General features: G+C 34.1%; 1 protein-coding gene across 2 annotated transcripts in view; it reads left to right on the top strand.

Moving 5' to 3' along the window:
* HTR2C (5-hydroxytryptamine receptor 2C) overlaps nucleotides 1-25,851 on the top strand; it is a 282,832-nt gene that overhangs the window by 119,670 nt on the left and 137,311 nt on the right. For both annotated transcript variants that reach the window (XM_032250774.1, XM_032250775.1), the window contains exons 3-4: nucleotides 3,644-3,749; nucleotides 7,995-8,308. In XM_032250774.1, the coding sequence (XP_032106665.1) occupies nucleotides 3,715-3,749; nucleotides 7,995-8,308 (349 nt within the window). In that variant the 5' untranslated portion in view covers nucleotides 3,644-3,714. The remainder of the gene's footprint in view (nucleotides 1-3,643; nucleotides 3,750-7,994; nucleotides 8,309-25,851) is intronic.

Raw genomic sequence — 25,851 nt, 5'->3', positions numbered from 1 at the left:
CCCAGACTGGAGTGCAGTTGTGTGATCACGGCTCACTGCAGACTCCATCTCCTGGCCTCAAGACATCCCCCCACCTCAGTCCCCAAGCCCACTCCACAGTAGCTGGGACTACAGGCCTGTACCAGCACATGGGGCTGAGTTTTTTGTGGAGATGGTGTCTTGCTATGTCCCACAGTTTTCAACTTATTTTTTAGTTACTTTTACTTCGAAGATGATTATTGATGATAACTTCTAAGTATTTCTGTGAGTGATATTGATTCTGATAGTTTGCAACCTATTTCCAAATGTCCAGTGGAGACTTGATTTTGGTTCAGTTGTTTTGGAGTGTTCACACTATTTTGGATGACATATGCTGTGTGATACATGGCATATAGGCATATGAACATACATTTCATAGGCATGAATTACATATAATACTCATGGTATGGAATCACACTTAAACTTTCACATTAATTAAGGTTATTCTGCAATATCTTGTGTAAAATTGTACTATTGAAAATTATATGAAAACTAATGTTTCCCATTTGCCTTAGCAACTGTAGTTACTGTTATTGATGCCTGAAGATCTTACAGTGCTTTAGAGAGAGCATGAAAAGTTCTGTGATTTATGTTGTAGAAAGGAATGAGAGGTTGATCTGAGTATTTACTGATCCTGATCTTATTTCTATGATTTAATCTGTGATTTTCTCTTCATACTTGAGATAGCTAATTTGTTTTAGGTTAATCAATCTTTTTCTGCACACAAAATAATAAATATGCATGCATACAAACATTAACACATAAACACAAATACTATATATTATAAAGTTAGTTATAAATTATTAATTTATAATTACATTTATTTTATATTATAGTGATGATTATATTAATAATATAATTATAAATTATAATTATTAAATTATCAAACCTAGTTTCTAGAAGAATCTTATAAACTCTCATTAAAAATTAGTCAATTATTTCATCAATTATCTCACAAGCAATTTTTAAAACATTTCTCAAAGCACAAGCTTTCCCAGATTTGAAAACTTGAATTTACAAGTATTCTTTTTGTGTTAAAGTGACTTTGAAAGTTGCATTACATAGACAAGAAAATTCTATATATGCAGATCAAAAAGTTTCATTATGATTGTTTTGTTATGTTTTTCAGTTTCTTTTGTTGATTGATCTTATCCAAGATTTAAGAAATTTTGCATCACTTCCTATTTTAGTAGAATTACTCACAGAACATTTCTTATTGCAAAATATCATCATTACAGTGACCTGGCCATTTGAGGAAACATGTAACATAATTTACTTTACATGATTCATATAATTTATTCCTATCACGCCATGTTCCTAAACTTTTGCCACCAGTTCAGGCGTATTTTCTATCATGTCTAGTCAGTGTTCATGCAAAGTTTAACTGCATGGGGAGACATGATTTTGCCTACAAGTAATTTTAGTTAATAAATTGGAAATCTGTATGTAATTTTTTTGTGATTATTACTCATTCTTCTCAATAAAATTGAAACTTAAAAAAATAAATATTTGGTGTTTAATCTTTCTGCTTATATTTCTATGGAAAATATACATGTGAAAAGCATACAAAGCTGGCTAATTTTTAAAAGAATATAATATTTTGAGTAACCGTAATGGAATACATCCATAGATAAAAATGTGGCTTATAAAGTGATTCATGAGATGATTATTATATCAAGCTTGTTTTCTTATACTGTATTGGAACACCACATATTTTACTGTATCTTTGAACCTTTAAAAATTGTATTAATATTTGGATACATAAAAATAAATATTGAAAACCATTTTAATACTTTTAGCACAAGGAAAAGGGAAGCATTTTGATATTTATTGAAAGCTAAGAAACAGGATGGGACCTTTTGGTTTCCCTCATCATTTTTTCTGTCACTGATTTTCAGACCTCCCAGAGAAAGAGATGTGTATGTTGTCCGGCAAAATTTTAAGGTTCAGAATTGGCCTGACCAATGGTCAGGCTGATATCACTCTCTCTCACACACACAGAATATTTTGAGTTCCTAGCTATCAGAAGGCCACATTTTATGTATTACTGTAGTAAGGGGATTTTGAGATTGACTTTTGTGTTGGTAGCACTGGTAGAACTGATAAATGAGAGCTAAAGAATGAATAAGGCAGAAAACATTAAATATGTATCTTCAATGAGAAGGATAATGCTATTAAATGAGATGGAAAACATAGGGAGATGTGATTTTGTCTTGTTAAATTTTACTTCCAAATTTCTAGAAGAAGCTAGTAGCACTAAAGAAAGCTTATTAAGGCAGATTTTCATGAGCGTATTCTTTTTTTTTTTTCAATTACACTTTAAGTTCTGGAGTATATGTGCAGATCATACAGGTTTGTTATATAGGTATACACATATTTACAAACTAGACAAAACAGATAATCTTTCAGTGTTATTCTATGTTCCCAAGCTATTCAATTCTCTGTCTTTCTCACCCTCTCTCTCACACGTTCACACACATACCCCTAAATTCTTCTCATTGACTCCTCAGTGCACGTGAATTTAACAGTGTCATGATCCTGACTCTTAAATAGCTTTATAATATCAGAAAAGAATACAGTTAGATGTTTGGTGTGGGTAGAGAGTGTAATCAAAATCCTAATAGAAAACGCAGGAAAGAGGTTCTTAGTAAATTTGCATCCAGTCTATTTTTGGCCAACACTTTAACATACCAATTATAGTGAGTGCTAATTGATGAATAATCCACTATGTAAATATTTGGTTGGGTTTGATGCAGGAAATAACTCTTTAAAAAACAGCCTACAGAAATAAGAGACATTCACTCTGAAATTCTTTGATAAGTTGTTTGGATTTCATGTTTTCTGCCTAGTACTTTAGAAGATGTATTGTTACTTCTTAATCCACAAAAGAAACTAAAGACTTTTGTTTCAATCATCTAATGCAACTAACTTTTAGTTTGAAATTTTCGGTATTATACCATGTCCTCTCTCTGTAACATTATCTGTTGGCTACTAACTGATCAGTACTAGGGTGGGTTGCTATATTTAATACAGTAAATTTAATCAATTCATTTATTTGGTATAAACCTGTTCCTGCCCTATGGAGAATGTTGTTGGTTAATGCAAAAGTATAAAGAGAACTATGTTATTGCAGGTTTCTTCACCTTGAAGCAATCAAAACTAGAAATGTTTAAAATGTGTTCAGTTTATAGAATGCTTGAAACTTGCTTTGGTTTATCCTGTTGCTAAAAGATGAAACCTTTTTATTCTAGACCTGCTATTTAATTATTAGATCACGTATTTTCTCTCAATGGTTTGCAAACTAAGAAGAATATATTCTTAATTTCTTTCTCAAAATACTGATTTGAAGCCATGTGTACTCCAAGAGGGGGAAATTTGGTAGAAACCATGTATAAATAAAACATTAGAGTACATTTTTTAAAACTGTGATGATAAATAGTTGAAAAATCTGCCCTATTTGCCGTATTTTATGACTTACACAGTATAACATGCTTGCCTGTTTGTTGAATTAAGTATTAACTGTTTCTTATCACCAATTAAGTGTATTTAAGCTTATTTAGTTGGTTTCTATGTGAGTTATTTGGGCTTTTAACTAATTTTCTCTTTCTTCTTGTTCTCTCTACAGAAAGGATGAATCTAATCTGTTAATTTCCTCTTCTCAATTTTAAACTTTGGTTGCTTAAGACTGAAGCAATCATGGTGAACCTGAGGAACGCGGTGCATTCGTTCCTGTAAGGATATTACTAATTGTTATTTTAGTAAAAAGATAACTTTGCTTGGTAGCTTGTTCAACATTTAAAAAATGCTTCTTTATAACCAGCTATACTTGCATCAATCTGCATAAATAACGTGCATTACAAAAGACTAATATTACGGGTGTGTCCTATTCAAAAATAATTAATGGGAAAACAACAATAATTTGGACTCTAACAAGCACCATATCTCATGTATTTAACAAGTAATATGATGATAATGCCCTCAGTTCAAATAATCCCAATATTCATGGTTACTTTTTCCATGGGTAAAACTTAGAAAGGAAAGTTTCTTTCCTTTTCCTTCTTGCATGAACTGAACAGTTAGGAGAATGAAATGTCTCTGGTTTTACGAAGGATAGTTAAGGTAGCAAAAGAAAAGGTCAGAAATTAGGGAGTAGGGACTTGGCAATGTAGCTGGGTGGGAAAAAAAAACAAAGTCATCCTCAGAAGTCTTGATGCAGTGACCCAGTAGTTGCAGTCAACAGTATGCAACATAAAGGGGGTAGGTAAAGAATGAGATTCAAGTAATAGGCAGTTCTACATTTGATCTAATCCAGGTATACCTTCTTTTCACATAGTAAAATGTTGGAGTGGTTTCTTCCAATCCTACTTTTTGAGGAACAGGGCATAGAAAAAAAGATCCAAAGCTATGCATACTCTGATAGGTATAGCTGAGAAACCCCAAATCTCCTTTCTCCTAGGTAGTCTCCTTTATGATCCTTGTAAAGAAGCTCACCCAGAAAAAAGTTTACAGTGTGGTGGATACACATTTCAGCAACATTGGATCCACTGCCATGTGCATCACCGTGGCCCATCTTGGGTGTGATTGTTGTGATGATAGTCACAAGTATGCAAGATTCCAAGAGAGCTAGAGCAAACAACTGGGAAAGAAAAGAGTGAAGGACAATGATAAATAAGAGAAAAAAATGTTGGGTATGGGAAAATGAAAGGACAAGTATTCCTATCCCATGAGTCTGTGCCAATTTAGTATACAGCCATTGGCCCATATACCAAAGTATAGGGCTGCCAGAAAGAGCACCAGATTATTCTGCTATGAAGTTAATTAAATAATTTATATACATTTTAAAAAATATTCTGTTGAGAGAAACAAGAAACAATTCTTGTCTTCCAACAATACTCATTGTCCTAGGTCATACAAAAACTCAGTAGATTTTAAATGTATTCATCTTTTTAAATTAAATTATTTTGTTTATCTACTAAGAATGTAAAATGATATTTTCATTAAAACTTTAGTAGCAATGAGTAAATTATATGCATTTCAGAGAGAAATTATGACTTTCGTGTGTTTCCTATGAGATTCCGATGAGCTTAAAAACAATTAGCACAAGCTTTAAGAGCAAGACCTAAATTACTCCTCTTTTGTAAAAGGACTTTATAATTTCACTGAGCATGTATTAAAAACTAGGTTTAATTATAATACAGCCAATTCTTCATTACAAAACTGTAGAATGAAGTGTTAAACTTTAATAAAAATTATGAAATCTTGTCCATAGGTAGTGCTCAATAAAAATGTATTAAACTGAATTTAATTGAAACCAGGAAAGTGAAGCAAATAGTCTTTCAAGATTTGTCCTAACACCATTACCTTATTTTGTAATTCACAACAGATATGTTTAGATCTGACAAGACTACTTCCTTCAATAATTCAGCATTTGTCTCATGGATTTTTTAATTTTGAAAAAATATTTCTGACCAGTAAAGATAGGCTAGATAACTACTTGAAACAGTCCAAACTCAAAGATACTCAAATTCATAATTCGACATAATTTTTGTGTATGTTTTGTTATGCACAGTTTTGTCCTGTACTCCTCTACCATTTTTAGAGACATATGAAGGAATTTCGAGGTTTTCACAATTTACTTAGAAGATTTGAAGCAGACTACATATTCCTCTAGGACCTTATTCTATAGGTTTAAGGATAAATATATTTGTCATTCTGCAATCAACAACTGAAGATGCAGTTTAGTATTTGAGATCAATTTTTGTGGGACTACTTGTCATGATCATCAGCTAATTTAAAACGGAACATTGTTTTTTTTAAAATACCGGGAGGACAAGTGTTTCATCAACTAGGCCAGAAAAGACCCTAGAAAATGTCGTGGCTTTAAGATTACTTTTCTGAGTCCAGTTCTTCACACATAGGCATCGTCTCGAAATAAAATCGGGGCTTAAATTATCCTGGCAAATTTTGAAATACTTGAGTTGGGATATAGCAACCATAAAATACTTTTGTTTAACTATGAAGGCAGACAGAAGGTAAGCTCCAGCATTTGCTGAGGGCCTATTATGACACAGGTATTATTTTTAAGTTTGACATGTATCATTTAATTTTCACAACAACCATTTGATAGAGATCATCCTTGTATAGATGAAGAAGTTGATGTTCTGACAGGTTAAGTGAGTGGTCAAAAATTATTGAGGTCATATAGCCAGGACACTGGCCACATGCCACATGCAATAAATAGTGACAGAGTAATCAAAGCTGAGAACAACTAATTTGCTTCTATTTATGTGGTCCTTTATTTCAATAATTTTTACTCATATTAATCACGGACTAATTATGATATAGATTTTGGAATCCTGTATTATTTTTGCCTATTTTCTTTGTTCTGGGAAAATAATGCATTTGGAAGAATTTACTGATTACTTCTCATTATTTGATAAGAATTACGATTTCTCTGATAATGGTAGTAAGCAATGAGTCAATTAAACCACACATATATTTTCTCTGCCTGGAGATACTATCTTCAGTTCAAAGAACAAGTGACTGGGATAATGACATAAAAATACTTAACATGGAGAACACATAGACTCTGAATGTTATATCATGTGTTCCATCTCCCTAATTTCAGAAAGAATCTTCCTTTGACTATCTTGCATAGAAAACAATATAGCATATATTGTGCAACCAGAGGCAATTTTATCCTCTATAAATAATATCAAAGTTGAATAACCACTACATATAGGAAAGGCATCCTCATGTTGCTGTTTAATATTCATTAAATAACTATCATAACACATGGAATAAACATAAATCAGTCATTCACAGATAACATTTCTTGGTTTTAAGCAGGAAATGTTGAACATGCTAGGCTTTCTTGTCTATTTTATTTAAGAAAAAACTGTGTAGCTTTATCAGACATTTTAGGAGCTTACACTTTGAGAGAACACTTACGTACGTAACTTGAATAAATCTCATGTCGCCGGAGGTGGATAATAATTTAGAATGTGCAAATGACAACCACATCTATCTCTTGCAATAGCCTGCCACCTGGCCTGAAATTCTTACTGGTAGAATATACCTAAGGAACATCATGAGAAATGTACATTTTAAATGACTTAAGATATTTAATTCCAGTGCATGAAAAGTCACAAATCCATAGGCATTAATCATCACTGCAAATTATTTTCTAGCCTAGGATGTGGCCCAGAAAATAAGACAAACATTAAGAAACAATTGAACCTGCATAATGCCACTTTGCAAATGTGAGAAGGTAGAAAATGTTCTAAAATGAAATGAATGGGTACATTTGTCAAAACTCACTGTACCTCTTCCAGACACTTGCCTGAAGTTCGTCTGATGGCAACTTAATTCCTTCTTAGCTTTGGATCAAAAGACGGCAACTTCCAATTTCCTTGTTAGGGTAATGGATCCTTTAAGAAAATCTCCCTTCATTCTGTTACCAGCTGTCTCAGAACATATCTAAAGGAATTAGTATTTTAAAAATATAAAGAATAGTCTATTACAGCAAATCAAGCAATACTATGGTTTCAGATCGCAGTAAAAATTTAACACATAGACTTTGAAATCAGTGGGACCTGAGTATGGATCCTGGCCCCACCACTTACTGGCTGTTTTGGCTTGAAAAATTTACTTATCCTTTCTGAACCTCACTCAGTCTTCTCATCTACATGTTAGATATAAATTAGAACTGACATCATGAGATCATTTAATATGATCAAATGAGACTATACATATACGTTTCAGCAAACTAAGTGCCTAACTCATGATAATTACTCAATAAACATTAGTGGTTTTTGGAGAGAAAGAGCAAATATTGAGATTTAATTAAGAGAGTAGAAATGATGATGATGATGATGACAATGATCCTTGAAGAAGCAGTTGTTTTGCATGAGAAACATATTGTACATAAGCAATATAATATGTACCTGATTTGTTTTTTTCTTCTTAATTTTCAGTGTGCACCTAATTGGCCTATTGGTTTGGCAATGCGATATTTCTGTAAGCCCAGTAGCTGCTCTAGTAACTGACATTTTCAATACCTCCGATGGTGGACGCTTCAAATTCCCAGACGGGGTACAAAACTGGCCAGCACTTGCAATCGTCATAATAATAATCATGACAATAGGTGGCAACATCCTCGTTATCATGGCAGTAAGCATGGAAAAGAAACTGCACAATGCCACCAATTACTTCTTAATGTCCCTAGCCATTGCTGATATGCTAGTGGGACTACTTGTCATGCCCCTGTCTCTCCTTGCAATACTTTATGGTAAGTACAATTTTATTCATTTTTCAATCTCATATTATGTTATAAGTTTGTGCCAGGTGTTTTAGTAAACACTCATAAAATTAATTATTTTACTTGTAACATCTGGAAAAAGAGAAAAGCAAATTGTGTGACAGAAGGAATTGGATGTGTGTATCATATTTATGAAATAAATCAGTAGCAGTCTTCAAAAAGCAAAACAGACATTTTATAATATATTAAAATCATGCATAGTTGCTCTCTTGCTTAGTGTCTTTTTGAACAATGAATGAACAGTTAGTTGCCTTACAATGTACTGAATGGAACAGTAACAGAAACATCTTTCAACCCCTGTGTTCTGGAAGGTACACATACCTATTACCATCTCTGATACAAAGAAGGAAAAACAGGTTCATCCTCTTTAATAAACATATTTTAAGAAATCCTTTTTAAAGCTGCCAAACTAAATGCTTGGCACAAAATGGGCACTCAATAATAGATATTCTTCTTGTTGATGGAGTCTATGATTTGTGTTATTACAAAGAGGCAAGAGATAGCAAATTAATTACTAAGTATATAAGTGCAAGTTCACATTATCACTATAAATATTCAGGCATTGAAAGTTTCAATATATTGATTTTAAAGAGGTTTTCTAATTTTTCTTTTGATTTTCTTCCATCCCTTCATTCTGTTCATTTTAACCTAAGTTTTTGTTTCTAGCTAATATTTATGATGAACAATCAAAATTGTTTATGCCATTCTACAAATTATCTTTACTAGGACATTGGAGAGCCCGTTTGAATTTAATTGCTAATACATTTATCTCACAAAGAACTAAAATAGACTTCCAGTTGTCTGGGGTGTATAATGGAATTAGACTAGAAGAAATAATATTGAAAGTGTATCTACTTGTTGAATCCTAAAAGAAAATAAATGCATCTAGAAAATAATCCCTTATGAAATACAAAAAATAATTAACTTGTTCTAAACCTACAGCAATAGTAGATTATCTTAATAGGCATTTTATAAAGTGTTCTCAGAAAATATGCCTTTCTTATTCTTCATCGAGTTTCAGTGATGTATTACCCTCAAAGCACCAGTATTTTATCGCCTCAGTGGGCATTTTAACACTCTATTGCTCCAAAATTAAGAAAAGATTACTGGAATGAAATGAAACTGTGATTTAGAAGTATACTTTGTTCTGTCCTGTCTGTTTTGCCAGCTTCTCCCTTTAAAAAAATGTGAGTGGCCAAATAATGGTATTAGCATAAATCCAAGTCTCTTAACATATCTATTTTCCTGCCCAAATAAACAAAAAAAAAAATAAGAAAAACAAAAAAATTACACAATACCACCATTAAGTGTAGATAACATTCAAATTTCAAATTACCTGTAAGTAGAAAAACAAACAAGAAATCACATTGAACTATCTATTAGGCTCTTACCCCATGCTGTTATGTAGAAGAAGGGTACTCCAGGAAAAACAGCATGAAATAAAACCAGGGGAAAGCTATTAGGAAGCCTGAGATGGAGCTAAAATCACCACAAGTGGCAGGGCGCGGTGACTCATGCCTGTAATCCTAGTACTTTAGGAGGCTATGGCAGGCGGATCACTTGAGGTCAGGAGTTTGAAACCAGCCTGGCCAACATTGGGAAACCCCAGCTCTACAAAAAAAAAAAAAAAAATAGAAAAGAAATACAAAAATTGCCAGGCATGGTGGTGCTTGCTTGTAACCCCATCTGATACAGAGGCTGAGATGGGAGGATCACCTGAGCCCAAGAAGGCTGAAGCTGCAGTGAGCTGTGATGGTGTCACTGTACTTCACCCTGCATGACAGAACGAGACCCTGTCTCACAAAAAAAAAAAAAAAAAGATTAAAACTATCAGAAAACTCGGAATAGAAGGGAAGTTCCTCAACTTGATAAATGGGATCCACAATTATCCTTAAGCAGACATTGTACTTTGTGGTGAAAGATTGAATGATTTCACCTGAAGTTCAAGAATAAGATCAGGATGTCTACTCTCACTACTCTTATTCAACATCATACTGCAGGTTGGAAAGAAAGGAATAGAGCTGTTTTGTTTGAAGATAACATAATATCTACATAGAAAATCCTAAGGAATCTACAAAGAAGCTCCTAGAAATAATACAGTAGCCTGCTTCTAAAATGGCCCTGAATGATCCTTGCCACAATGATCCCCTCTCTGTTGGTGTGGGAATAGAGCAGAAGTGATTGGATGCTACTTCTGAGATTACATTAATAAAAGACTGTGACTTATTTCTTGCTTGCACTTTCTCTCTTGCTGGCAATCTCTCTTGCCCATTCACTTGCTTGCTCTGATGAAGCAAGCTGCCGTGTTGTAAACTGTCCTATAAAGAGATCCACAAGGCAAGGAATTGAGAGAAGCCTCCAACATCCAATGTGGATCCAAGGCCTTCAACCCAAAAGCCAGCAAATTATATGAGCCACAAGAGTGAGCATAGAAGTGGACTTTTCTCCAGCTGGAGCCTTAAGGTGACACCTTAGCTGACACCTGTCAACCTGGCTGACACCTTTATTTTAGCCATGAAACATGCTGAAGAAGAGTATATGATATGGCCCTATGCCTGATTCACAGAAACTGTGAAATAATGAATGTTTTCATAAGCTACTAATTTGGGGGATAATTTGTTATGCATTCACAGATAATTAGAGTAACTATTAAGTAAGTTTAGTAAGCTCTTAGGATGCAAAGCCCATATGCACAAATAAATTGTGTTTCTATATAGTAGCAATGGAAATTGGAAGTCAAAATTTAAAAGAGTGCTATTTATAATATCATAAAAATCATAAAATCGTAAGTGTAAATGTACCAAATTATGTGCAGGACCTGTATGCTGTGATCTTCAAAACACTGATGAAATAAATTAAAGACTCATGTAAATTGAGAGATCTATTTTGATTATGGATTAGAAGAATCAATATTATAAGATGTCAGTTCGCCCCCAAAGGATCTGTATATTCAACACAATTTCAACCAAAAATCTCAGCAGATTTTTTTTAATCAAAAAGCTGTTTCTAAAATTTATGCAAAAAGGCAAAAGAACTACAATAGCTGAAACAGTTTTGTAAAACAGCAAAATTGGAGAACTCATAATACTGGAATTTAGGACTTACTGTCAAGCTACAGTAATCAAGAAGAATGGTATTGTTTGAAGGAAAAGTGCATATATGAATGGATATAGATAGAGGATCCAGAAATCAACAAATATAATCAATTTTTATACTAAAAGTCATTTCAACAAAGAAAGAATAGTCTTTTCAACAAATGTTGGAAATTCACATTCAGAAAAAGAACCTGAATTCATATTTCATACCTTATACAAAAATGAACTCAGAATATAAAGCTAAATTTAAAATGAAAAACTACTAAACTTATGGAAGAAAACAGAAGAAAATCTTTATGATTTTGGGTTAGGCCAAGAGCTCATACCTATGACATCAAAAACCGCAAGCCATAAAAATAATGGGTAAGTTGAACTTCATCAAAATTAAAAGCTTTTGCTCTTTGAACAACAGCATTGAGCAAATGAAAAAAAGACACAGATTGATAAAGAATATTCGACAGTAACATATCTAGTAAAGAATTTGCAAAAACTGTCAAAACTCAAAGTAAGAAAAATAAATGGCTAATAAAAATAAAACAAGTTATTTGAACAGATACTTCACCAAGGAAGATACATAGCAATCAAATAAATATACAATAAAATGTAGGAAAAAAAAATAAAAAGCCACTTGCTGGGTGTGGTGGCTCACGCCTGCAATCCCAACACTTTGGAAGACCGAGGTGGAAGAATCGCTTGAGCCCAGGAGCTCAAGAGCAGCCTGGGCAACATGACAAAACCCCATCTCTGCAAAAAGATACAGAAATTAGCTGGACATAGTGGTGCATGTCTGTAGTCCCAGCTACTTGGAGGCTGAGCTGGGAGGATGGCTTGAGCCCAGAGCCCAGGAGGTTGAGGCTGCAGTGAACCGAGATTGCACCACTGCACTCCAGCCTGGTTGACAGAGCAAGACCCTGTCTCAAAAAACAACAACAAAAAAATGTACTTTAGAGTCTTACAGTAGAGAGGCTCAAAAGCAGACAATTACCCTGCAATATGGCAAATAGGATGAAAGAGAACTATAGGATCAAAAAAGGTGGTCAGTGTAGTGTCAGAAAGCTTCCAGAGGAAGTGACATCTAAGTGGGGATCTAAAAGATATGCAGGAATTAACCTCATTACAATCTGAGTTGACAGTGAGACAGTGTCTCAAAAAACAAAAACAAAAACCCAAAAACATTTGTAATAATTAACCAAAAGGATAGTCATCATATATCTTTAAGGAAAAAATAAAAAATCATTGCTGTTCTAAGTCTATTTTCCTTATACACTGAAAGCAACCCTCAAATTGCCCCTTACCATTACATGATATTTCAGTATATATGTTTTCATTCATAGAGCTATTGTTTGCAGATTAAAGATAGGTTATAAATATGAGCCCATTTAATTCCTATATAGATACAGACTTTAAGGCTGAAGTTAGGTGATAATGAAGACTTGAATTTTTAAACATTTTTATTCGTTTAGGAACTCAGATCACACCCATTTTTCTTGTGGTGGATTGGTATGTTTTTGTCTGAGTTGATGCATCTGTGTGTAAGTGCAACTACTTCAAGAACTGGCAAACTTAAACGGTACCTTCAGAGGCAGTGAAACGTGAATCATCATTCCACCCCATCAGTGCATTTCAGGTAGCAATGAACTCTTGGAAAAAAAAAGAATGATGAAGAATTTTGCTTCTGCTAAATTCAACTTGAAAACGCTGAACCTGTAACATTTACCCTGCCATTGTTCAAATAATTTTTTTCCAGCTTTCTTTTCTCATCCTGTTACCATGTCATTGTATGTGTATTTGAGGTGTCACATTTAATCTGTTCTGTCTTCTATTACTTGGAAGAAATTAGATATATATCTCAAATATTTGTAAATAAATCAATTACATAAGGATATATCATTCAACTATCAACACTGTCTAGAGGTGAGTCTTTAAGAAAGTTGTATATAATTATTTGTATGTAGCTTTGCAGAAAACTACAATAATCATAGCTAACAGTTGTTTTTCCTTACGTGCCAGGCACTGTTTTAAGCACTTTACATGTATTTGATCATTTAATTCTTACCATATGATTTAGATTCTGTTGTCATCCATAGTTTACATAAAATAGAACAGAGGAAGAAGTTTTTTTGGTAACTCACAGAAGGCCACATAATTCGTATATTGTAGAGCAGGAATTTTAAACTAAGGCTGTGTGGCTTTTGAACCAATGTTTTTAAACACTGCAATAGATAGCAGAGAAAATATTGCCCTCTTTGTCAAAGAGACAAACCTAAGTAAATACCTACAAAGAAAGGTAGCAGACACAATAAAAACACCAACATGTTCAGTTTTAATCAAACAGCAAGTTCACACACATAAGAGGAGGAGGTAATGAGACTGAATATGTATGAAATTATTGGACTAGAGCTGGGTAAAGATAGTTCAGGAAGACTTCACAGAGATGGTGAGATGTCAAGAGCTTAGCAGATGTTTTCATTGTATTTTTTTTTTTTTTTTAATTTTTGTGGAGATGGGGTTTTGCTATGCTGCCCAGGCAGGCCTCAGACTCCTGGGCTCAAGGTTATTTTAAAATTCTCACAAAAACAACATTATAGACTTAAAAAGTGAAGATCATTCATTTGGCAATCATTTATTGAGCACCCACCTATACCAAGCACACATCTAGGTTCTGTGTCTGGTGCACAAAACAAATTTCTGCCTTCATGCAGCTTACTTATTTCTCATTTAGGCAATAACTTGCCCAAGGTCACATGATTAGACTACTAGACAGCAAAGTCAAAATTGGAACCTAGATCTCGCTGATTATAACACTATTCTTGTCATTGTAGCATGTTAACACTCAAAGTTTATATTTAAAAGGCAGGAGAAGATTTTGGGGAGAATGTGGGACATGTAAGCTTAATTAGAGGAAAATTAAAACTCAGATTGTTCCCTAGAATGCCAAGAAGGTAAGTATGCTGTTTAAAGAAATGCTTCAAAATGGGCAGAAATGAAGATAATTTTGTGAATTGGATCAGTGCCTCAAATGTTCACTCGGTGTCATTCGGGTGCTTACTCCACAATATGCTTCAAAATGACTATTTAAAAATAATTAGGCCTTTGGTTGTCATTGAGGTACTTATTTCACAGTATACTTCAAAATTATTATTCTCACTCCCATAAACATATAACTTTTTTTTGCAGTAGTGTATTTCCACAATGACCTCCGATCTCTAGTTTGAAAATATTGTTATTGCTATAATTTTCTTCCCCCTTCAAATTCCTACTCACTCCAAACTTCTGAGAAGATTGGCTATGATAGGATTCTTCCCTGAGTTCTACTTTTCATTAAAACAGAAAAAAAGCAAAAACAAAACAACAACAAAACAGAACTAATTTCAAAAAGACTAAGACCATTAAACTTAAGAGATGCAAGCTGAGACCTGGGAACAGATATATCAGATATATAACAATGTCTTCAAATTGCTAATGCAAGTGAGCATACACCATTAAATGTATTAATGTTCAGACACTTTTTAATATAATGATATAGAAACTCTCAGGCTTTAGCTATTTAGACCATGAATAAGTTAGAATGCAATAAACCACTTAAATCAGTAATTTTTGGAATAGTATCTTAGACAGCACATATTTATTTTAGTACAACAAAGACATGCACAAATAAGAAAAATATTTAAATATATTTGAAAAGGTATTATGTAATTTGTGAAAATCTCAGTATCTCTTATGCAATAAGCTACATTTTTACTTACAGCATTATTATTTTTTCTTGCCATTCTTAGAATATTTTCAGATCCCCTTCGAAGTCACCTAGCAAGTGTTCTCCAGGTACCCTTTGATTCTCTCAAAAGAAAAGCTCATGCCTTCTGATCCACTGTACCAGAATTTTAAGTCTCATGATCCATAGCTAATTGACTAGTGCAATACAACGAAGAATATCACAAACATAGAGTAGCTGACATAGCTCTATGCATAAACACAGAGTAACTGACAAAGCTCTATTTTTGCATTCACACTGGCAAAATTCCCAAGGGGTATTATAATGCTGCATTTAATTAGCTACCACTAAAGTCACAATATCACCCTATTCCTCACCCAACAGAAGCCAACCACAGATGTTCCCATCCTTTGTTACCAGCCTAGCACCTCTTCTTTTTGTCACTCCCAGTTGAATTGCTAGTCAGCTTCATCCACAGTCAACTTCAGGAACCCAAGAAATTGTTTCAAAATATTTCCAAGTTCCATAGTAACAATTAGATCTTCTAGGCTCATCTAAAACAAACAAACAAACCTGTTATTAAACTTGTATTTTTATATAATATTTGATAACTATTTAAAAAAAATACATGATTCAGGGACAAGATGGAGTAGACTCACTTTTCCCTGATGATCTCCTCTAAATACAACTAAATAAATAATTTGATAGACATTTATAAAAAGGGCTCTGAAAGTGCAAAGAAGATGAACTGGCTGGGGAACTCAGTACTTGAAGAATGACATTGTAGTGACTTCCCAATAGTTTCTTTTTATCTCCAATATGTCTTGGTCTAGGTATTGCAGAGTCCTGCAACTCAGGATTACTAACAGGTATAGACAAAACCAAAGAAACCAAAGCATGGACTTAGAAAATGATGCATATTCAGTGATCGGGGGCTCATCTCCGAGTAGTAGCGGAAACAGTCCTGGGTGCAAGACAGAAAGCATTCCCTCTAAGATTAAGGCGAGGATATCTGTTCTCATCACTATTATACAACATAGGACTGAAAGTTGTTTTAAGTCACCAAGTTTGTGGTAATTTCTTACAGCAGTTATAGGAAACTAATATATGTGTCTTCCTTTGTTGGGTAGCCATTGCAATAAGGCAAAAAAAAAGGCATATGATTAGAAAGAAATAAGTAAAACTGTTTCCACGTGCACGTGATGTAATTGTTTTTGTAGAAAATCTCAAAGAACCTACAAAGAAACTCCCAGAATTAGTGAGTTCAACAAGGTCACAAGGGTACAAAATCAACACACAGAAGTCAATGACATTTTCATATTAACAATGATCATACAGAAACTCAAAATAAAATTCAATATTATTTACCATAACTTAAAATACTCAGGTCTAAATGTAATAAAATATGTGTAAAATTTGTAGTTAACATTACAAAATGTTGATACATGAAATCAAAGACATAAATAAAGAGACATACACTGTTCATGGATTGGAAGAGTCAGCATCATAATGATACCAGTTCTTCCTTGATTAGTTTGTTTGACCTCTATAACAAACTACCACAGACTGTGTGGCTTAAACAACACAGTTATTTTGCCAAAGTTTTGGAGGCTAGAAGTCAGAGGTCAAAGTATCCGTAGAATTTGTTTCTTCTAAGGTCTCCCTCCTTGGCTTTGTAGATGGCCATCTTCTTGTGACGTACACATTGTCTTCCCTCTTTACTATGTCCACTTTTCTTCTTCTTAAAGGATACCAGTCATATTGGATTAGGGCCCACCCTAATAACCTCATTTTAACATTATCACCTCTTTAAAGGCACTACCTCTAAATACAGCCATGTTCTGACGTACTGGGGTTAGGATTTCAACATATGAATTTTAGGGAGATAAAATTCAGCCCATAACACTTCTCAAATTTATTTAATGCAATTTCTATCAAAACCCCAGAAAGGATTTTTAGACATGATCAAGCTTGTTTTAAAATTTGTATAGAAAGACACAGGTATGTCCTTGAAGAGCTAAAACAACCTTGAAAAAGAAAAAAGTGAGAGGAATCATTGTACCTCATATTAAGGATTATAAGACAGCTTCAGTAATCAAGACAATATCATACTGGCAGAGGAAGGAACACGAAGATCAATTGAACAGAACGGAGAATTCAGAAATATACCCACATAGATATGTTCAATTGATTTTTGACAAAGGTGACAATGTAATTCAATAAAGGAACAAATGGTGCCAAAGAAATTGATCCTCCATAGTTAAAAACAAATGAACTTTGATCTAACTTGATAACTTATACCAAAATTAAAACAGACCATAGACTTAAATGTAAAATGTAAAACTATAAAACTTTTAGAAAAAAAATTGCAAAATTTTTAGATTCTAGGGCTTGGTAGAATTCTTAGATTTTGACAGCAAAAGTCCAATACATAAAATTTAAAAAGCTATAAATTGGACTTTATCAAAATGAAAAACTTTTGCTCTGCAAAATAGCCCTTTAAAGGAATAATGAGAAGACCATCTACAGAAGGAGAGAAATATTTGCAAATCAGAAATCCAACAAAAGAATAATGTATTAGTTTCCTATATCTCCTGTAAAAAATTCCACAAACTTGATGGCTTAAAACAACAGAAATTTATTCTCTCCCTGTTCTGGAGGTCAAAAGTCTGAAATCAGTATTATTAGGCTGAAATCAACTTGTCTATAAGGTCATGCTCCTTCCCTCCAGAGACTCTGAGAATATTCTTTCTTTGGGAATTTTAGATTCTGGCGACTACCGGCATTCTTTGGCTTGTGGCCACATCACTCCATTCTCTGCCTCTGTAATCACGTTGCCTTCTTCTCATCTTTCTGAAATTTGCCTCTGCTCCCCTTTTATAAGGATAAATGTGATTGTATTCAGGGCCCACCTATGTAATACAGAATGATCTCTTCATCTCAAGATCCTTAACTTAATTACCTCTGCAAAGATTCCTCTTTATTGCCATACAAGGTAACAAAGGTTCCAGGCATTAGGTCATGGCTATCTTTTTGGGAGTAATTTTTCACCCTACTATAACTAGTATGTAGAACATATAAAGAACTCTCAAATCACAACAGAAAAAAAGTAAAAATTTTTTTAGGTAATGTGCAAAAGACCTAAACAGACATTTCATTGTACAGAATATAAAAGATGTTTGACATCAATTATTAGACATTAAGGAAATGCAAATTTAAACTACAGGAAGGTTTTGTAAATCCTAAAACTTTTAAAAGATCACTTGAGGCCAGGAGTTTGAGACGGGCAACACTGCAAGATCCTATGTCTATAAGAAACTTGAGAAAATAGCTGAATGTGGTGGTGCAGTCCCAACTACTCGGGAGGCTGGGGCAGGAGGATTGCTTGAGAGTTTAAGACTGCAGTGAGCTGTGATCAAACCACTACCCTCCAACCTAGGCAACAGAGCAAGACCTCAAAAAACAAAACAAAATAAAAACCACTATGAGATTCTACTCCATATCTATCAGAATGGCTAGAATAAAAAATCGTGACAAAACTAAATTCTGCCAAGGATGTAGAGAAACTGGATCACTCATGCATTTCTGGTGGGAATGTAAAATGGGACAGCAGCTTTGGAAAACACTGGCAGTTTCTTACAAATCTAAACAAACAATTACTAAACAATCCAGCAGTTGCACTCCTGGGCATTTATCCCAGAGAAATGAAGATTTGTATTTACACAAAAACCTGTCCACTGATGTTTATAGCGGCTTTATTCATAATAGCCTCAAACTGGAAACAACATTTAACAGGTGAACAAACTGTGGTACAACCATATCATGGAATACCACTCAACGATAAAAAGGAATGAACTACTGATTCTCGCAACAACTTGGATGATTCTCCAGAGAATTATGCTGTGTGAAAAATGCCAATACCAGAACATAACATGCTGTATGCTTCCATTTATAAATCTTTCTATGACAAAATTATAGATATAGAGACCAGGTTAATAGTTTCCAGGGTTTAATGATAGGGAGCAGAGAAGGAAAGTGGGTCTGGTTATAAAAGAGCAACAGGATAAATCCAGTGATGTTAATAATGTTCTGCATCTTGGCTATATCAATGTCAATATCTTGGTTGCGCTATTTTACTGTAATTTTTCAAGATGTTACCATTGGAGGGAACTGAGTAAAGACCACATGTGATCTCTCGGCATCATCTCTTGCAACTAACTGCCTGTCAATCCACACTCACATTTAAATAAAAATTTCAATTAAAAAATGTATATGTAAGGCATATATAAATTGTGAAGCAATCCAGACTCATTTCATGCTAAGACCTGGAACTTCCATCTCTCAGGGGACCTTGATCTCTCTAGTGAGGAAATGTATGCATATATATATATATATATACATATATATATATATATATAAATGTGTAACAATACCTATATATGTAATATAATAATACCGGTAGCAGAAAATAGATACTATAGACAAATTGCTATTATTTTAGAAATTACATCCTTCAGTGAGGACAATGTTTATAACTAAGGTTATAAAAATTAAAAAAAAACTGGAATAAATTGTCCTTGTCATCATTCTATTATAGATTAACACAGTTTTCAATTAAATCATGAAAAAGAAACCCTATTTTCTATAAATAATATTCCATAGACTGCCACGTCACCACCAACACCAAATTTATATTTCAATCACATCTCATATATTTCCAATATAATTTTAATTTTTTTGTGACCAGTTTAGCCACAACTTCATAATCTTCAAAAATATAATGAAACAAACAAACAAACAAACAAAAAACAGGAGAACTCCAAAATGTATAAGGCCGAGTTTTTTTTACCTTTTCTTTGTGAATTCTACTGCAGCCAAACAAGTACCTAAATCGTTCAGGTAAACTGGACATTCTGTGCCTATAAACTCAACTTGAAATTCTATAGTGATAGGACTCCAAAAAGCCACCCAATAAAAACTAAAATCACTGAACGTTTATATTCACCAACATAAATTTTTTTCCTTGTGTGCTTAAAATCACCAATGTATAGGTATCAAATAGTTCAAATGTGTTTAATTGAAATTTTACTAACAGGATTATGTTATATTCTACAATTTCAATTTGCAATCACCATTTTATTATTTAACAAAAACAATACCTAGCCTAAATATGTCTGCTAACGTGTATTAGGAAACCACCTCTCTACTTCTTGCCAGCCTACTAAGATTCCTGTAAAGAGATAGGTGTGTGTTCTCCACATGGTAAGGTTAGGAGGAATAAAACCTTAGAAAACACAAACACACAAACATGGAAATAATTAGCCTTTGCTCAGTCACATGTTTATGTAATCCTATGCCTCTTTCTTCTGTAAACATATTTGCTACCCAAAGTTTTAATAATAATGATCACACTCACACATAGTGAAATTACATCAATTTATTCAACTCAATGTACACAATTGAATATTATCACATGTATTTTATTCATTGGAAAATATAACATGTTATCCCAGTTTATTTTGGTTTTTAAACACCAGTATATAAGTCTCAAAAGGAAATAACATTTACAATAATGGTGAATGTCCAACTTAAAGGTGTTTGTTATCTGGTTGGGCATGGTGGTTCATGCCTGTAATCCCAGAGGTTTCAGAGGCTGAGACAGGAGGACCATTTGAGGCCAAAAGTTTTGGAATAGCCTGGGCAACATAGTGAGACCCCTATCACTACAAAGAATTTAAAAATAGCCACGCATAGTGGCATTCCAGTAGTCCCAGCTACTTATGAGGCTGAGGTAAGAGGATGAGTTGAGCCTGGGAATTTGAGGCTGCAGTAACCTATGATCATGCCACTGCGCTCCATCCTGGGCGACAGAATGAGAACCTGTCTCTTAAAAAAAATGTGTTTTGTTATCCATTAGGTCTTTCAAAAACATATGTTTTTTTCTGAGATTTTCAAGTATATAAGTCTTCTATGCCAGCTACCCTTTAACAAAACAGAAGAAACACAAATATTACTAAACAAATTAATGCTCCATTAACAAGCAAATCACCAATGGAGAAAAAACAACACATTTAAATCAATATCAGTACTGATACGTAGTAAGTATTACATTCATACACAGATATTTGGACTTACTGCCCCATGTTAAAGATTCCATCACAATGTGCAAAACAATTATTAAAAATCTGGATGGTACCCTGACTTTGGAAATTGACAGTCATTCATAGACACAGATACATTGGGAGTAAGGAGAGGGAAGCAACTGGAAAAATATCCTTTCCAGTAATAAGCAAAAAGCAACAGGTAAAAAGAAATGTTAACTATTTAAGTCAATACTTGCCAATCTATGTAGCTTTGCAGGATTAAACTGCAATTTATTATTATTATTACACATTTCTATGTGGTTTTGAAATGGATGTTCCACAAAGGAAGTGTCCTCCAGCAAGTTTCTATAGCCTTCTTCTTGTGTGATTTTTACCTACCAATATTTAAGGCTACAAAATGAAAGTAATTTCTTTTTCAAAGCAATTGGATTAATTTATACAAGTACAGGGAGTTCATTCTTGAACTTCTGATTCTCTATCTATACATTACCATATAATATGTGCTATTGAGCACTCATGATGCTTTCATATGTGTTATTTAATTTACTACAATGGAAATACACAATCCCACATCCTCTTTTTTTTTCTTTTTTGAGACAGATTCTTAGTCTGTCACCCAGGCTGGAGTGTGGTGGTGCCATCACAGCTCACTGCAGCCTTGACCTCTTGGGCTTAGGCAATCCTCCTGCCTCAGCCTCCTGAGTAGTTGGGACCACAGGTGCATGCCACCATGTCCTACTAATTTGTTGTTGTTGTTGTTGTTATTATTTATTTGTAGAGATAGGGTCTTACTATGTTGCCCAGGCTGATCTCAAAGTCCTGGGATCAAGCAATCCTCCCACCTTGGCCTCCCAAACTGCTGTGATTACAGGCAAGAGTTACCACATCTGGCCCACATCCTCTTTCTAATAGCCATAATTTCTTTTCAGACAACAGCATATTTATAATCATTTGCAAGACCTCAATCAAACTAGACATACAGAGAATATAGGAGACATAGGTTTCTCTCTTCATTACTAGCATGCAACCCATGCAATCAAACATCTGTGCCAGAAGTAGATTTTAGGTTACTTTGTTATGGAAATGCATTATGCATTTTTTTCTTAATTAGAGGAGGTGCTTTCAGAAATTGAAAATTACATAATGTAATTAAAGCCACTTTAATGAATTAAAGCAAGTAAACACCAATATAATTTTAAGGCATTTAAAATTCTTTATAGTGTTTTGCTTATCTTTCTAAGTTAGGGCCAGTAGTAATAATTATCCAAATACTTAATTTGAATCCTTTGAGAATGTAAATGTATTAGGCTTGGTTTTCTGTTCACCTGAATAAAAAAACCTGTGAATGAGAATAAGTCTGGTAGCTAAAATTCCTGTGGAAGTTATAAAAGGGTTGCTTTTTATTAAAACATAAGATTATCTATGTACAAAGGAAACTAACCAACTGGTTAAGCATGTTCATGGAAATTTGGAAGGATTTGAATACTGGAAGGGAGAGAACTAAAATTGTTGACTAGTAACTATGTAAAGCCCTAGACTACAATCAACTCATTTCATCTTTACATTAAAAATAAATACATTAACTGAGAACATACTATTTCCCCGGGCATTCTGCAAAGAATTTCGCATGTGTTAACTAATTTAACTCTTCCAAAGGAATGTGTATTATCTATTTTTTCATATTTTAAATAAAGGAATGTATAGGAGACTTAAGTAATATGTCCAAGACCTTAGAACGTTTCAGTAGCACAACTGATTATTAAGCATAGGCCTAACAAACTCCAAAGCCCTTGCTTGTATTCATCGCTTCATGTTATATGTCACTCAGAATGTTCCTTTAATGAATAACTACATTAAAACATAGAACTGCCTAATAAGGCACCCTCTCCTCCAAAAATTACTCTCTCTCTATCTCTCTCTTTATATCTGTCTCTCTCTCTCTCTCCATATATATATATATATATGACAGTGAATTATCTTTGAAATTTAGTTATTCCATTAAAATGGAATATATGCTTATAAATCTTCCTGGAGTGTTTCTAGTTTTGTCTTCATTTCTTTTGAAGAATTCCTTAAATCCTAATCCCCTTTTCCTAGAGATGTATGCCTTTTTGTAAAAGGTAGAGATTGTCAAACCTAGAGTTCAGAACTACATGTGGGAAAGAAGGTTTGGGAATAGATCTAGAAAGTATAGATCCATCATATTTTCCACTGTCATCCCTGGGGATTTTCAAGAATTCCATCAAAAGTTATTCTATGGAGACTAAGTTGTCCTAAATGTTCTGGAAACATATACAGTTTATGAAAATAAACATGTAATAAACAGAATCTCCCTGATTTCTTTGAAATGGTTAATGAATGATAGAAGACAATCTTCTCATATATATTAAATACCTCCAAAATTTGTATAGCTAGAATTCATTCTCAAAGTGAAACAATTTTCTTATGTGAATAAAGGTGGTACCACATCCCTAGATAGATGACATATTAAGCTCCAGGGCATTGGAACAGATTGTTCTAGTGGCTCTTTGGCTGAATTTTGCCTGCAGATAAATTTTGTTTTGACTTAGCCAACACTTTTTAAACTTTATAATTTGAATACCTTTTAAGAGTGAGTTCTAACTTTGCCATGTTTTCTACCACTCCCCATCTTCTTAGACCCAGCTGTCCTACCCACTGATACTACCTACCTGGTCCCTAAAAGTGTTTACATTTGTGACAGGCATCACAGTTGTGAGCACAGAAGAGATGGCTTTCATGTTGATACTCCACATTCACTGGCTTGTTGTCCAGCCTTCCAGAAAAAGTATACTCATTTTCCACTAAGTATTTCTAGAAGTCCCCAGGGGTTCTCATATATGATCATGATGCATTGCTGCAAATCCTCTGGGCTTTCATGGAGCACACAAGTATCCACCATCACCTGCCATCATTTACAGTATCTGCTGGGCATCCATCATCTGCCATGGGTATCCATCATCATTTGCTCAGCATCTGCTGAGTACCGCCATGTCTGTTGGGCATCCACAGTCTCCCACCAGGCATTGTGGTCTCCGCAGATGCTTTGCCATTTCACCACCGGTGCCTTCCGTGAGAATGCTGGTTACCTCTCCAGAGTGCTGTTACTGAGGGCTGCCAAATCTACAAACCCTCAAGAGACCACATGATGCTGCATTTGTTTCAGTCTTCACTGTACTTAGCTCTGTTCCTTGAGTAAATTAGGAAAATGCCCCTTTATAACTGTGGCACACTTTGTTATCTAAACATTGAAAAAGCAATACTTGTCCCTGTCCCCTTCACAGAGTCCTTCTGTAAAACAGCTATCTCTTATCTTTCTTTTTTACTTATGTTTGTCATCTACAGGGCTCACATATTCCATTGAGCTGATCTTAAGTCTATATACTGATGCCTTAATTCCTGTCCTCAGGCATTCACCAAAAAACTTCCCTCTGAAAAGCTTAGCAGTAACTGGTCAGTCTTATGTACTTGTATATACCTAGCATCTACTCCTATATCTGGTCTTTTTTTTTTTTTTTAAATGGATAAATGAAGACCTCCTTCCCCTTTGTAAATCAGTTCATGAGGTGACATTCTTGAAAATTCCCAGGCCCACACATCTTCACTTGTGAATAATTACTTTGGGGTTGAAATGTCTTCTCCCAATATGCCCTTTCCCTTTACCAATATCCTTAATCACTTCACTGTGGGCTATTTATCCTAGAGAAAAAATTTATTTACTGGGTAAATTTCAATTCTAAGTATAAAAAGAATAATGGCATCAGTATATTTAAATTATAATGAAGACGTCCTGATTTTTGTTCTTATATCTAGAGTCTTCTACCTCTGGTTATCCTTTGCTGTTTGTCTCTTCTATCCTCCTTAGAAATGTGCAAGTTTTACATATTAATTACTGGTTTAATTCTCCAATACATACACAAAATAAATAAATCATGTAATTTTAGTTAACATTCCAGTTCTGCTTGCAAAAATAATTTTACTACAGGCAGATAGGCAGCACTGTCAAAGCTAAATAATAACAGCCAACACCTGAGTTTTTACTCAGGGCCTGACATTGTTCCAAGTGTTATACATATACTATCCTTATTTAATCCATAAAGAAAATGCACCAAAAGTTCAAATACTATCAGTGTTCTACTGCCAACTATGGGACACACCTCCTACGTTTTCTTCCTTAAGAGGAGACGTCCTCTGTCTTCTCAAGTGAGATTAGAGTTTCCTCTGGAGTGTCCAGTACTGATGATTTGAAGATTCTCCTCATTTTTTATTTTTCTTCTTAAATCTCATTCCTTCATGGAATCTTTCCTTCTTTCTTTCTTTCTTCCTTTCTCTTTCTTTTTCTTTCTTTCTTCTTTCTTTCTTTCTCTTTCCTTCTTTTTCTTGCTTTCTTTCTCTCTCTCCTCTTTCTTTTTTCTTTCCTTTTCCTTCCTCCTTCTTTCTTTCTTTCCTTCTTTCTTTCTCTCTCTTTCCTTCTTTTCTTTCTCTTTCTTTTTTCTCTCTCCTTCCTTCCTTCCTTCCTTCTTTCCTTCCTTCCTTCCTTCCTTCCTTCCTTCCTTCCTTCCTTCCTTCCTTCCTTCCTTCCTT

The sequence above is a fragment of the Sapajus apella genome, unplaced genomic scaffold (genome assembly GCF_009761245.1).
Source record: "Sapajus apella isolate SASKATOON/1434 unplaced genomic scaffold, GSC_monkey_1.0 scaffold73, whole genome shotgun sequence".
Taxonomy (NCBI): Eukaryota; Metazoa; Chordata; class Mammalia; order Primates; family Cebidae; genus Sapajus; species Sapajus apella.
Note: the sequence above shows the minus strand (reverse complement) of the source record. Positions and strands in the feature narration are given on the sequence as shown.